Below are 16,441 nucleotides of genomic sequence, written 5' to 3'. Positions count from 1 at the left end.
AAAAAACACTTTCCTGAAATTTTGCTACTGTGCAAAATATAATTTCTCCCTCCATGATCTGGATTTTTTTCTTTTTGCCACTGATTGGCTGCTTAACCTGTCAATCAGTGGCAGTAAAGTACTTAATGCATTTGCAAAATGGACTGTACAAAAATTTAAAGGGACCATGGCTGGAGTGTTTAACAAGATCAAATATTTTTATTGAGAAATAAAAAATAAATGCACATGTGTGATGAGTAACATCAGAATTCCGGTGGCCAGTGGCAGCTTCAGTACCGGAATAAAATATTAGGTATAATTTGTCCCTTTGTCATATGAAAACCTTTTTTTTTTTTCTTCTTAATAAAAGAAATTATAATGTTTTACGACTTAAGATATGAGTTTCAGAGTTTATAAATTTAGTATGCACTTTGACTTTTATATCCCATATTTTGTGTATTTTTGTTCCGATGTATCTGGGTGCTGTATATATTTTATCAGCTGAGTGCCCACACACACATAAATATCTTCAACTTTTATAATCGCCGGTTGCCATAGTAATAGATTCAACCCATCCATTTACTATTTGTCCATTTTAAGTCATAGGCCAGGTGGTTTTGGAATGAGGACAACATATAGCTCCAAAATTTACAGTAACAATTAAAACTTTACCCCTTGACCTTCCATAACACAACGTACTTTTCGAAAGAATTGTAACCTTCCACAAAATTCTGTTTTTCCGTTACTCCTACACAATATATTTTCTCTTCAAATAATCTACATTTTAAAAAAAAAAAACACTGAAGAGCTTCATGAGATATAAATAGCAGGGATATTTTCCAACATGTAGGAGCAAAACCATGGATCTATAATATACCTCATAGCATTCTTAGTTGGCTGGAAAGCAAACTGAATAACAGAAACACTAAAAAATTCTATTTATTTTTATTAGAAAAAACAGGATTTTCATTTTGTTAATGCTCTGTGGGTCTGTTTTGTAAGGGGATAAATACAATTTCTTAATTTCTCTACAAGGACTATATGACTAGTATAGGTCCATGGGCAGACTACCATTCCTGGGAACTAATGAGTGTAGGCTCAACCACGAGGTATAACTGCTTGAGGGACGTGGCTTTGAGGGGTAGGGCTAGCCACGGACAACGCTGGCTGTTGATAACACTAAATGGGTTGGGAGCGGGAGGAGAATCGGGTTGGGAGCGGGAGGAGAATCGGGTTGGGAGCGGGAAGAGAATCGGGTTGGGAGCGGGAGGAGAATCGGGTTGGGAGCGGGAAGAGAATCGGGTTGGGAGCGGGAGGAGAATCGGGTTGGGAGCGGGAGGAGAATCGGGTTGGGAGCGGGAGGAGAATCGGGTTGGGAGCGGGAGGAGAATTGGGTTGGGAGTGAGCATCGCTAAAGAGAAAGCAAAATGACCCGGGGAAGCGGAGCTTAGATCGAATTGTTCCCAGGTCACAAGATGACTTGAGTTTACTATTCCCTGTTGTAAAGCAACCAGCAGCTGAGGTTTTTGCGTTTGGTTATGACCACAAAGCATCACATGTTGTTCTAAAATGGCGAGAACTCACAGATGGTTGGATTTACTAACAGAGTACTTTTTGATGGATTATTTCGGCAGCTTTTAGGAAAGGATTATTTTCCATTACGTTCCATTGGGGGAACAACAACAAGAAGATACTAAACATATATAGGGTGACTCACTGCCAGACTCATTTTGTCTTGGCAAGCTGTAGGACTGTGGTGGGTCATGCATATGAGATATGTGTCACGTTAAACTGTTCTGCGTATGGCGTTAGGCCAGATTATGGCAGGGTACGAATATATTATGTAGATATTAAAAGCGTGACTCTTATGTGCGGATAGTACTCCAATCTTTATCGCAATGAGAAGAGAAGGACAGAGCCAGTCGACTGAGTTATAACATGAGCCAAAAATGTGTTCTGGAGCAATCTGCTAAATGACATACATTCTATGTGAGAAATAACCGACTAACAGCAGGTAAATGTCTTTTTTGGATTTTATAGATGTCAATTAATAGTACTTTCTACAGATTTCCAAAGACTAGAAGACGTCTTCTGCCGAAACCAACCACAGCCTCTACAATCATCAAATGAATTATTTGAAATTCATATGGAAAATTAGTAAAAAGATATAATTTACCAAGAACCGTTTGATCTATCTAGAGCAAGTAACCATAGTCACTCAAGGTCCTCCTGCTTTTAAACACATGTGCTCCATGCGCTCTCTCCCTCTGAGTCACCGTATATATCCTGTGTACTAAACGGATGCCAAAGGATGAGCAAAGCATCATAACGTGTACATATTATCAGTGCTGATGCTTATATCTGTTTTAAGATATAGCTATATATTCAATCGTAAAAAGCTAACCCTTGGATATTTTTGTATTTGATTGAAATAAAATAGTGTTTAATGCACCTTACTGCGAAGACCCGTGAGTGCCCATTTTTCTTTGGTTACACACACATATATATTGCTCCTCCCCTCCACAAGACCACCCCTGAGGAAGAGGGAGAGCCCTGGTAAACCTATGCTGGATATCCTCTGGCTGCATACAATTGCTTACAAACATAGCAAAGAAGCCCCCTGGATAAATAGGGAAGGTGGGACATGGCTGCTCCCCTAGGGATCTTCTGGATTGCTTATATGAAGTAGCAATGCCTCCACCAGATAGATATCGCCTCAAGAAAGACCATGATCAATGTTTTTTACATATTTTAGTCACTTTTTATATAATTGAATTATTGTACTATGGGTTATTTTTTCACATCAGCCTTGAAATGACACAATGATACAATAAAACAAACAGAAATCATTCTGATTATGTTGGTAGGGATTATTTATGAGGTTCAATATTCTTTTTTTTTTTTTTTTTGCAATCTCAAGGAACAAACTGTAAAATCCTCATTTGTGAGACATTCATCTCTAATATGACTGAATATTTTCAGCCTGCAAAATTACATTTTATTTATTTAAATTTTTTTTTTTACTCAGACTCCAAGGTCTGTTTTCTTGGCACTTGGGCGCACAAAGGCAAAATTCATAAAAAAAATAACTATGGTAAATAGTCGTAGAACTACACCATTAATTATTCCACCTATTGCATCATAGCCACGTGCTTGTTTTGTGCAGGTTTTTGTAGGTATATGAAAAAATTCCAGAGAACACGGCTTTATATTTTACTTTGAAAAATGGGTTTTTTTTCCCCGATAGAAATAATTTTCTGGAAAAAAAATATAAAACCATGTCTGTTAAACTATAATTGGCCTACAGGGAATAGACTGCTTGAACTATGTTCTGTGAAAATGCCAACCAACAAAAACATTGCTTTAATAAACACACCTAAATGGTCACATGTTTTTTTACTCTTTTTGGTGTCACTATAAATGGAGAAGAAAGTACACTAAAGAACAATTCTCAGGAAGACCTTGACTATTAACCCAGAGGGGAAATAAGGTGTTTTTAAATATATATTATATTATATATATATATATATATATAATATTTTTTTTTTAGATATTTTGTTCAAAGGGTAAGGGTCTACTAAACATTAGGAAAGCAGATATTTCTGGCAAATGTAAATCATTACCCTGTCCTGAGGTTATCTCCATGTTTACCCCCCTCCTGCAAAGCCTGCCTGAACCAATCAGCAACAACCAGCAAGTTTATTAATGGAGATAACATGATAGGAAAGAATAAACATCCTGAGAACAGGAAGTTAAATGGCTGTTCCATTGGTAAACACATGGTAACCACACACACACACACACACGTATATACACACACACACACACACACACACACTTATTTTAATCTCATCTTTTTTTTCTTCTATTACCCGGTGAAAACAAGCAATCTCGGTGCTCTAGGTAGCTGTTTTGGTTGCCTGTGTGGTAGGGCTGTCATCGGCACTGTTGTTCTTTTTAAAAATATCAAATATGTTTTTTGAAATCACTCTGCAGCTCTTGCGGATACATTTCTCTAACACCTCAGGCTAAAGCTTGGTGGGCTTCTATAACAGCTGTCACAACGTAACAGCTCATTGAATTTTAGTGTTATATTCACAGCTGAGGTTGCTATACTTCTATGTAGCTTGTATGAAATAAAAAGCAGACGTATTTTTACAGTTCTTCTACTTACTGAAACATATTATTCATCTAGCATTTTATCCCACTCCTGTCCTAGGATGTTATGTTATATACTTTACATCTACACTATATGGACAAAAGTATTCGGACACCTGACCATTACACCAATGGGGACTTTCTAAAAACAAACATTAATATGTAGTCTCCTTCCTACTTGCAGTTCTTCTGGGAAGACTTTCCACAAGATTTTGGAGTGTCTGAGGAAATTTGTGTTCATCCATCTATCCATCCAGTAGAGCGTTTGTGAGGTCAGGCACTGACGTTGGATGAGACGCCCGGCTCACAATCTCCGTTCCAGTTCATCCCAAAGGTGTTTGATGGGGTTGAGGTCAGGGCTCTGTGCGGCCGGTCAAGTTCTTCCACCCCAAACTCATCCAACCATGAATGGACCTTGCTTTGTGTGCTGGGGCGCAGTCATGCTGGAATAGAATAGGGTCTTCACCAAACTGTTCCCAAGTTGGAAACAAAGCATTGTCCAAAATGTGCGTAAGGGGGCATACCATGACGTTTTGGACAATGCTTCATTTCCAACTTTGTGGCACTACTGCCATATACCCAAAGTTAAAATAAGGAAATATAAGGAATAGGGATTGGTTCATCATTACATACATTTCTACGCTTTGATACGCAGGTACATTTAGTTTGTGGGGTTAAAGAAAAAATGCTCTTAAACACATGCTTTTGTTTTTTCAGAAAAGGGGAAAATAAACCTGTTATTACAGCAATTAAACACATGATCTCACTTTTCTTGCTGCCCTGTTTAATGGTGCACTGCCAGCAACCTTCTAATCTATAATGAGCTATGTTCAGTCCTCCTAGAATAAAATCCTTTATTATAAAAATTCTTAAAAAATAAACTATATAAAAAATATCAAAGTAAATAACACCACCCTTGTGTGTGCCAAGTAAAGATATAAAAAATCAAGTGGGATAGAAATGCCTTGTTAGTAGTCTGGGGTGCCAGTGTTTTGGATCATTCGTTATGTTTCCTTGATTAAAATAAAATGTAATATAAGTCAAAATAAGAGAATATTTTTTCTTGGTTTTTTTTTGGCTTAAAAATGATATATTAAATTCTTAAAGTTGTATTCCCTATACAACCATGAGACCACATTTGATTTTGTATTTAAAAAACTTGTGAAAAATATAAATATATGTATTTTTAAATGCGGAACTCTCCCTTTGAATGTCAAAAAGACTTTGAAATATATTACTTTGTCATCTGGCATGAACAGGGTTAATCTAAAGAGCGTTCCACTTTGTCTAGTGAGAATTGTTAGAAAAAGTATCAACGGGTCTGGTAATAAATAACCGTGCTAAGAAAGAAAATTGGTTCAGAGATTACTGCTAGGGACATTTGTCTTCATAGATAAGAGTTAGAACTTGGATCAGATTTAAGAGCAATCTGAGGCTGTATCCAAATCGTTAAATCCTCCCATGTTGACACAACGTATATTTTGTACTAGACTTAAAAAATAATCTGCCACTTCTTCTCAAATCCTATATTTCACTGTTCTCCACCAAAAGTAAACATATGCGTTTAAAAATAAGTAACATACATGTACTAGAATCCTGCTGTAAGTGTCGACAATGGAGCCAGCTTACTTCCTATTAGGTTATCGCTCCACTATTGTTAAGTTGCTGGTTGTTGTTGCTTGGTTCAAGCAGCCTTTGTAAGAATAAAGCGGAGAGATCTTGAGGACAGAAATGTGATCAGATAATGCTGACTCTGCCACAGGCTGCCACTGATCTCTGCAGGGTCAACGAGTGAATTGAATTACGAAAGCTGTGATGAAGACAGTTCTTGTTCAAAGTAGGATAGACTTTTTGGTGGGGATAAAGGAAGCAACATCTCGCATGTAGAAATGCTCCGTAATCACTTTTCCTTTTGTTTTTTTAATTATACTGGATTACACGAGCACCGGGACGCTTTATTATGACTGTAGCTTTCTCAAACGTTTATTTTCTTTGTTTAATCAGATAAAAACTGTAATTGATTTGCACAGAGGGAATATAAAAGCAAACACAATAGAAGTAAGGTCCGCATGAAAATCAGTCTATGGTATGGAGTTATAGGGTAAGTACGGAAGCCTTCCAAAATGTTTGCCAGCATGCACTTCTGTATCGAATTACTTTTTAGGAGTTGCATATATTAAGACTAAGGTAAGAGGTCTTCTAAAGATTCTCCTGCAATGAGAATTCAGAAACTAAGTCATAAAGCTAAATTTCATGTCTCCATAAGAAGTCCAAAAGCTCATTGGCCTTCAGCACCGAAATACATAAAGACCTGTGCTAGATCGCTGCGTTGGATCCAACCACCTGCTGGTCAACGAGGAGGCAGTAAGTACATTTCTAACTAGTTTCCCATTTAAAATGATATTCCTCGCTTCAGAAGCTTAAATCCTTGGAGGGGAAAGTGAAAGCATAACAGGGGGGGGTATTGAAAACATATCAGGTAACGGAGAGGACGGCCGAGGGGGAGAGAAACTAGCCAGGGGAACGGGAATCACCAGGGAAAGAAAATATAACACAGTTAAAAAAAAAAAAAAAAAATCCTTAAAGAATATTCTTTATTCTATGACACAAGCTACAATAATTATGTAAACCTGTTGATTTTCAAAAACAAGAGAAAAACAATATTTTGGTAAGTGTTGAAAGAAAACAGAATCTCAATAGCAGTCTTTATTTGTATAACTGTAGAGGATGCATTACATTCTCCATAGAATGGAAATTATAGACGCATTACAGTTCGTCGAGAGTGCAAAGCATTATGTGGTGTTCAGGGAGTTAGCCCTTTAAGTCATTACGTTTTGCTTGGGTTAGAGGCACTTTCTAGGAATAATCCCAATGGAAGTTTCTAAATGTTCTTGATTTTTAAAAGTGCTGCTTCACTTAGTAAAACAACATTACGTTGTCTAAGAAATAAAAAAAAACTAAAAAAAAAAAACCTTTAAGGTTTATATGGCAACGACCTATCAGTGACTGCTTTTATATCAAATGACAGCTATGTATTTTTTTTAATTTATTTTAAAAAAATTGCTGGATAGGCACCGTTGTACGTAGCTTCTGCATTAAGCAATAGTCAAGCCTTTCTGGCAATTAGCGTATGGCCACTGGCCTCTCTAAGGAGAAATGTGAGTTAAAAGCACTCCATGTGAGTTAAAAGAACAGTGATCCTGGGCCTAATTGACCATTATGTCCATGAAAATTGATCAATGAACCGACATCTCAAAATGCATTCTATGGGAGTCTGGAGCAAAGTATAAAGCATAACAAAAAGTTGATTATCCTGCTGACGAAACCATCAGTCTCTATGGTATTTAGACATTTTTTCAAAATCTATACCCCTTTTTCACATATCCCAATATATCTATACATACTACACAGCTTTTCATGTAAAAAACCCACAAGTGCTAAAGTTTAAAGCGAATAGGTAGTAGATGACAAACTGACATGTAAACCTAAAAAAATTGCTAAGGGGCAATATATTCCAGGAGACCCCCAGTAAGTAAATCCCAGGTGAATGTGTCAAGAGAAGATATTTGCCTGTTTTAGTATCTATACTGCACCTGCATTATTAAAGAGCCTTTGTAAATATGTAATTATAAACATCGGCTGGCGCTGACAAGACTGCAGGCAAAAACTTGCCAAAAAAACATGGATTCGTGATTTCATGTCAATTTATATCATCTTTCATGTAGATTTACTATACTGCTTATTATATATATACTATATAAAAATATATATATAATTAAACCAGGGACCAACGTGTTTTGCCCTATAGGCTCTATGAATAGCCACCGGTTGGCGGGTGTCTGGGCTGCCTTGTGATCTGTGGATAGTAGATAGTGGGGAGTAGCTTTTACTCTTGTCTATTCTCTGGCCAATTCCACCTTCATGTTAGCCGTTCTCCCCACAGGGAGCCCTACCAGCCCTGGACCATCATTTTGGTTCACATATCAAGGAGACTTTTGGAGCAACCTATTGAGATGCATATTACTCCATCAAGGAGTGCCAATAGTCACGCACCCAGTGGAATGAAATCTCCCATGAGCAGAAGCAAGTCATGATTCCAGCAAGGAGCATTAACCGAGCTTTGACCACGCTATTCTACAACCTTCCTTGTAAATCCAGCCCCGCATAAGCTTAAATTCAGCTGAGTCCCACATACTTTGCAGTATATACATTTTTAAACATGCCATTAGACGCTTCCCTGCAGCTATTGGTGAATACCCAGACCCAGCCCAGAAGCATTCAATTATTCCAGATTTGACCATTCATTATTTTCATAGGGAATGCTTAATTGTTGCCTATAGTCATGTGACGCAAATGGCGCACGGCAAGCAAAATACACTAATGCCAACACACACCTGTCTAAGACTAATACGCACATACAATGACACAAGGCTTGCCGCTTTTTGACACCTTAGCCATGGTTGCTTGGGCTTACGAATAGGCTGAAAGTTCTTGCTGCCATGGCAACATAAAAAGCTGTTTTTACATGTTTTTACCTTTCAAAAATAAAATAACAGATGTGCTTTGTTTTCTTTACTTAACAGATTACTCAGTGTTTTAGCTTGGAAAGCAGTAGACAATTTAATCCAGAAAAAAAACACGTTCATTAAATAAAAATTCTAGGTGCCGTAGGGTACGGTAGGTTTGGAGGGGATTCCCTTTCAGCAGTGAAAGTTCTCTTATCAAACATCTTATTACATCATAACCCTTACAGAGAACTAATGATAACATTAAGGATATTCTAGAATAGATGGAATAATCTAAAATAAATGCTTATTTCTGGGATAGCTATATATATATCTATATCTATAGATATATATATATAGATATATATATATAATATTTTATATGTTGCAAGAACATGGGTCAATAAAGTAATCATTATTAAAGCTATTATGAATTAATATTCAAAAAAGAAAATAGACAGGAAAGGGGAACTGAACCCATTTGTAATAGAAATTTATGTTTTATTATATAAATAACAAACAAAAGTGAAATCAGTTTGGGAAGGTACACATTTTCTACGCAGAGAGCTAGTATGACAACTTGTACAACTAAGCCTTCAGACTATGTTAATAATGAATGACTTCTAATTAATGATAGCGTCTTTAGTATCGGTCTAAAAATAAAATGATGCAGCATAGCAACCAGCTCAGAGATTATTTTAGTTCATTTTTGGAACATAAAAACCCCCTTGTGTCAATAATATGTTTCTTTCGGTTTTGGAACTCAAAAAGGCTACCAAATAAAATCAGTATAACAAAATAAAACAGTTGGGAGAAAAGATAAGCAATTAAAAAAAGAAAGGAAAGAGAAACTAGTAAAAAAAAAAAAAAAAAGAAAGAAACAACCTCTTGGTACCCAAAGGGTTAAAAACTAAAAGGCAGCATTTCGACGTTCTTTATTTTTTTTTTTTAGCCGTGGGTTAAAACGATTAAGATTAAATAGCAACTCGAACAGGCTGTTTGTTGTTTTTGTCTGGCATTTAAAAGGGTACGGACATTTTTTTTTGATGGATTTAAAAAAAAAACAAAAAAAAGCCAAAAAACAATAAAATAAAAAAAAAAAAACAATGAAACATTGTATTAAACCTGTATATTTAACACACACACACAGGTTATAATTCTAAGTAATCTCATACCTTTTGGAGTTTTGCTTTCCTGGCATTTTGGACGAATCTGCGTCCAAGCTTCTTGGCGTACCAGATAGAGGCAAACATACTTGCGATGGGGGTACTTAGTCGATAAAAGAATATATTTACGAGGAAGTCCCGAGAATCAGGAGCTGTAGCGGAATAAAAGCTTGCTTGCGGCTTGTTGTTTGTTAACGTGTTGTGTTTTTTTTTTGGGTTGTGGGCAGGCAGAGACAGTCAGGCTGCAGGTAGATTTACATATTGCCAGCAGGAGGGATTCTTGGATGAGGCATCTTTGCATCCAGCTCACACGTCTCGTCTGCTAAGTGCTTGCCTGCAGTTCTTTAGCGAAGACGCTACTAACTACATGTGTGTCAGTGTGGGCTGAGGCTGCGCTGGTTGGTGCTGAGCGGATCCCCTCTTTTTTGGGAACTCTTAACCCTACGCGCTCCGGAGCGTCACGATAAAGCATGTTGGTCAACATGTGCAATTCATTTGTTGCATACTTGGATGGAAAATGCAATAAAATCTAAGTTTAAAAAAAATAAAAAATGTGCAATTCCATATGTAGTTTTAAACAAAAAAGAAAATGACCCCTAAAACAAAGAAAATGACCCCTATACCTGCACATACATACAGATGTAGCCATGTTTACGGGGGTTAGTTGAGTTTTATTTATATGAAGATTTTATGTTGATATGCTCATGTAAATCAAATAAAGTGATCCGATCGCCAAAAACTGCTTTTTCTGTACATATATATATATATATATATATATATTTTTAAAAAAAATATTTTATTATTTTTTTACATTAGTGTGGATATCTGATGCAGTGATATATACGTCGCTTGGAATGTATTTTTAAATAAAGAATACATTTCTATTGTTATAGATTTCATATCACTGGGATCACAGCGTACAGGTGCGCAGGTTCAATAGATTGCCTTCAGCTCAACTAAAAAGTTGGACAATATGTATTATTTTCCATCAACACTGAAGTTTTTATCTTCTGTTACCCGAAAAAAAAGAATTGCGATAGAGTTGGGATAATTTGAATCGGTGGTTGCCGATCGCAATAGCTGTTCTTGGAAGGATGTGACGGTAACTGCGGAATTAAACCAAATGATGCTTTACTGATGTAAAAAAAATAAATCAGCGTTTTCCTTGTTTCTAGAGATGACTGGGTAAAATGGCGATAAAATGGAAATGGTTCCAGAAAAGAGTGGTCATTGTCAGCCAACAGATGGAGAGTCACAAAAACGTTTTAAAGGTCTTCAGATGACCTGAAGATGATAAACTTTGCCAAATATTGGTCGATTAGGTATTTACCAATTAAAATAACCAATATAGTGACATTTAAAAATCTGCTGATGTGTAGGCAAAGCCATCTTAACTTCCTGTTAAGAACTATAAGCTTATTCCTCCCCATTATGTTATCGCTGCCCTTAAAAGCTTCTGGTTGTTCATTGGTTCAGGTAGTCTTCGGTAGGGTGGGGAGTAAAAGTGAGAGACAGGGAAACGATTCACTAAGTTTCATATTTAGTCAAATATATCTAACATTAAACAAAATACTTCCAAAACAATTACAGGGATTGGCAAAAAGCACAAGCTATGTGTAGAATTAATTAATTAATTAGGGCAGTTCCTCTTTGATGGGCAAGTCCTAAAGAAAAATAATCACCCTGTATACAGTAACACAGTATATCACTGAAAATAACGTGGTTGTCAGTCAGCCATTGCTGTCAGTCATGTGATATTTCGGGTGACTTTCCCGGCTCAAACACCACACTAAGCTGATGCTTTATGGCAATGCTAATGAAGTCCGTTCCTCTATAGACTGTCATTAGTCAGTCCAACTGACCTCCTGGCAGTATGATAAGGAGCTGTCTGAAAATATTGTAGTTTCTGTAAACTAAACCTGTTTTAAAATAGAAAAAATATAATATTATTGGAAACTATTTAATGTGAAAAAAATAGTTCTTCTTTAAGGATAAATGCTATTAAAATACATTTTATCTTAAGTAAAAGAACAAAAAAAAAGTTAACATTGTTGGTCTATTTGCTTGAATGTGTTAAGCAGGATCGGTGAAGCAATAATGTAGAAGGAGAAAAAAAGATACGTGGAATAATTGAACCATACTTAGGATGCCAGTTATTTATATATTCATGTCTCGCTGCTGGCTTTAAATTAATTTATGTTCCTCTCTATTTTAGTGATAAGCTGTAGACATTTCTGGGAACGGCTTTAAAATGTCACAAACCAATTTCAAACCGAGATCAATCTTTGGAAACTTTTTAATGTGTTGCGTATGTGTGCATGCGCGTGTGATACAACTCAATCTCTTGCGTCAGCTACGTGGGGTAGACATATGGCGCCTATAGGAGAAGACCAATGACTGTTTAAAGAGTCCTTAAATATGGGCAGACTAGATGGACCTAATTTAAAGCAATAGAAGTAAAATAATCTAATAATCTAGAGTGAAATTAACTCTCTGTGTTTTAAAGATTCTGTCCTGTTCTCCAGCTATTAATCTCCTGACCCCCCCCCCGTGTTTATCTTTAGGGAGGGTGGTTGAGGTGTCTTGAGAAAACATTGGTATCTTCTGGGGGAGATCTGGTTCATCTCTCTTGTCTCCAGTTTCCTTCCTGTCTACCTATCAGAGAGTGTAAGCGTTCCAAGTTATGATGTCATAAAACAGTACCCGAAATAATCAAAATAGACCCATAATAGTCATAGAATGGACAACAGCTGTGCTGAAGGATAAACAGATCTTCATGGTCTACCACTAGACCACCAATGAAAGGGTTTCTGCTGGGTACCCCATCCTTGGCTTGGGTTTCACCTTCTGCAGCTCTGGTAGTAAAGCCTTGGATAATATTTGTAACTTTATGTAATTCAAATCAGAATCGGCTCCTTTTATATTTCTTTTTGCCTATTTCAGATTTTCTCTGTTTGAGAAACTGATGATGTTTCACTCCCCACCCCCCCTTTGAAGAATGCTAAATGAAATCAGTGAATGGAAATTGTACGGATTGTGAGCGATAAAAAGAGAGCGAGCAGCTCCATGGTAACAAATGACTGTGCTGAGTTGGTTACATTTGATTAGAAAGTCTCCCAAAATAGAAGGGAAGTCATCAAACAATGTCAGGTACAAGAAGAACATTTTATTTGAGATTCACAACTGCGTTTTTTTATTCAGTAATAACCAACATGAATCTAAATATTGTTTGCAAACATCTTATAGAGCTTTAAAAAGGCTGTTAGAAAATCCTGGGCCCGTTTGGCTTTAACTCCTCAAGTAGATCATAATCGGATACACAACTCTTTTGATCCCGGTTAGTTGGGGCTAATGATGTCACACCATATATTTGTTGAGGTAATATCCTGTTTTATTAGCAGTGTTTGCGTTGCGGGGGAACGAAAATGTTCAGGCTGTCGGCAGAAGTGTGCGGGGAGGGAATTACCAAACCCAGGGAAGGCGCCAACGTTGCTCATGGTGGACATTTACTGGGGTTTGTGGTGGGCAATTTAATCATTCAATGCCATATTTACGTAGAGCTATTGGGGGCCAAAAGAACAAATATAAGGGCGCCCTTTTGGTTTCCATGGTGATCACTACACATCTAGAACTTTGACCCAGAACTTCTCTTTATAAATATAGCCCGTAGGATGTGGCTGTTGCTTTATGTATTCGGACTATTTCCAGTTCCACGAGGGCAGTCTGAGTTCTCTATAGAAATCCTTTGGAATTCCTTTTAAATATTTGGGCACCAAGGTATGGCACACAAACGTACTACTATTTAGAATATCATGTAACAACACACACATATATATAGGGTATGTTAGTGAAAGTGTGTGTGTATGGGTGTGGGCGGGTATGTTTGTGTATAATCTGCACCATAATGAATAGGCATCCAATTATGTGGGTTGGGCAGAGTTTACTTCCTGGTATTAAGCAGAAACTCTTAAATCAAATGGGATCATAGTCTCATATGACATCACGTGACCTCCGACACGTTCCTATCTCTCAGTGACGGTTCAAAATAGTTTAGAAAGGGCCCTTTTGACCTGGATCGGTGTGGTCCAGGTTGGAAGGGCACTATTTTGAACCAGTGTGAGGAGACAAGAAGAAGTGGTCACAGGGGTCAAAGCTGCAACCCCCAGTGGCTTGTACCTAGACTGGGGACAAGATGGACAACTGCCCCAGGCTGTAATGTTCATGAGCCTCCTTGATCTTCCTACCACTGTGACATACGTGCAGGACACAACCAATGTCCCAAGCAAAAAGAAACAAATTGACGGCAGATAAAAACTTTTTGCCCCTTCTAGTCTGCCAAAATTGCCCATGCTATTAATCTCTGGTGTACAAATTGATCAATTCTGTCTTTTTCATGAATGTTATAATTCTAAGTTTGCCTTGTAACAGGTCTTCTGAAATATAAGTCCATAAATAGGTATAGGTAACCTTTTTGTCCACTCACAGCAGGATATGACAGTAATCTTTTTGACATGAATAAATTAGGAATAATAAACTAATTAGCTGGAAGGTAAACTATTCCCTGTGCCTGTGAAACTGTGGCATATTTGATGATATTGTCAGTAAATATCAGAAGGCTATGTCAGGAAATGTCAGGAGATATCAAACATTTTCTTTAAAGTTAATTAAGCCTTAGTTATTTTCCAATATAATTTGTGTCTTAAGTTATTGCATTTCATACCTGCTGTCAAAAGTTCCCAGGTATGCCTTGGAGTTCCCCACTCCACATGCTATCTAGAAAGAGTGGAGCAGGGACAAGGCATTCCTACCATGCGGGCGTATGACTTCCCTTCATGTGAAGAGTAGCGTTTCATAGACAGGAACTTTTGACAGCAGGCCACTTGGAGCTGTCCTTTATCTGATGGATTGGCTTTGCGAGGTGTTGGGACATAGCAGCTCAATGGATATGGCGAGCCTTGGGAGCTGTAGGGCTAGCCCCAAGAACTATTGAATGGGTTGGAAGTGGGAGATGACTCGGTCAGAGATTGGATGCGGCTAAATGTCCTTTCCCTGCCCCAGAGAATTAGAAGAGTGACCTGGAGTGATCCGGGTCAAACTTGGAGAAATTCCATGTATGTTCTAAGGGATAGCAGCCCTGGGAAGCTTTCAGGACTGCAGATAGGATATTGAATTTTGTCTGCCCTCGCTTGGATCTCTACACTTTATGGAACGTTTATCTTTTCTGCAACCCTTTTCTCTTTCAATTTCTGCTCATCCTAACACAAATGACACCTTATTACCGTTTAATTAAAGCCTTTCTTAGCTGTTTTTGTGCGTCTTTGCGTTTAAGAGATATACGCCATTTAATATATTTTGCAATGTGTTAAATGTGTCTCCTTTCTGAATACCTTGCCCACACATCCGATGAGATAATCTTAAATTAAAGAAAGATTGGATTTAAGAGAACATGCAACCTTAATGCATTCGCTATAAGAACACACAAATTGTTTATCCCAAATTAGATTACCACTCTTAGAGAAAAGCAAGTTGATTGTAGTGGAATGTTAGCTTTTGTAGAAAAAGAGTACTAATCACTGATTTAAAGAAAATGGTTATTTTTCTGCTGCTAGATGCTTCCTTATGCAAAGTAGTGTAGGACATTTACTAAATATATATTTGTAAGTGCATTTATTGTTTGAGAAGGGTAAGTAATACATAGAACTGAGTATAGGACTGATGGGGATTTCTTGCAATCCCCAACGATTTCCATATTCAGACGTAGGCAATACTACCACAACTCAAAAACAAAACATTTACAAAGGACACAGTCCATTCACCAAGCAGATTTTATAAAGTTAATAGGTTTCCGATTACTACTCTGGGTGGGATATTAAAATCCCCCCCAGAGAGCAACGGCTTGCTTGCTGATCACATTGAAAAGATCCTAATAGCCTTTATTGACGTTGATGCCTTGGGACTGTTCTTTTTATACTAAGATTTAAGGGAAGTTTTTTGTTTTTTTTCTTCATTTGCAAAATTTTAAGATCAGGCTTAGCGCAGCCTGCCCCGGGTTTTATCATGACAATTACCGTTTAATTGGGTCTAGCAAATGGTCTCAGAAGCTCTGGCAGCCAAATAACACAGATGTAGACAATCCGACCAGACATGGTCGTGAGGAACAACAGAATCATTCACAACATGTGCACTTTTTGATGGAACTACATGAAAGGTCACAGCCAACAAAGCAGATAACAATATATTCCTTCTTCAGCCTATCAGTGTAGCCTACGGTTTTGTTCTAGATCTAGAAACGTTACTTGATAAACAACTCATACGGTATCACAAGTACACTTGGTGCAAAGTATATAATTTTCAACATATCTGCTAATTATGCGGCAATTTTCCCAGCACACTACATTCTACATACAAAAATTGTTACTTCTCTATGCTGCCTCCCGCATTGAATTGCTTGCTGATCTAGAAAAGAACCTCATGGTAGTCCTTTGTTTTCCTTCCAGCATCAGTAAAACAAACAGCGTTTTTATGTATGTATGTACAGTATTTTTTTATTGCTTTAGCGCTAAGGAATGTACTTAGAGCTTTACTGTTTATAGTACATGAAAGGGAGGTACAATAAACCCAGTTGTATAATAA

At 37.3% G+C, this 16,441-nt stretch overlaps 1 protein-coding gene across 6 annotated transcripts in view; it reads right to left on the bottom strand.

Moving 5' to 3' along the window:
* LOC149280628 (disks large homolog 2-like) overlaps window positions 1–16,441 on the bottom strand; it is a 522,250-nt gene that overhangs the window by 237,753 nt on the left and 268,056 nt on the right. Inside the window, exon 1 of one of the 6 annotated variants that reach the window (XM_089500315.1) lies at window positions 9,818–9,895. The exons of the other annotated variants lie outside the window; for them this stretch is intronic. Within the exon in view, the coding sequence (XP_089356441.1) occupies window positions 9,818–9,895 (78 nt within the window). Of the gene's footprint in view, window positions 1–9,817; window positions 9,896–16,441 lie in introns of those variants that run through there. 6 annotated transcript variants of the gene reach the window in all.

The sequence above is a fragment of the Sceloporus occidentalis genome, unplaced genomic scaffold, assembly GCF_023333645.1.
Source record: "Sceloporus occidentalis isolate IW3139 unplaced genomic scaffold, rSceOcc1.0.p SCAF_151, whole genome shotgun sequence".
Taxonomy (NCBI): Eukaryota; Metazoa; Chordata; class Lepidosauria; order Squamata; family Phrynosomatidae; genus Sceloporus; species Sceloporus occidentalis.
This window is presented reverse-complemented; position numbering and strand designations above follow the sequence as displayed.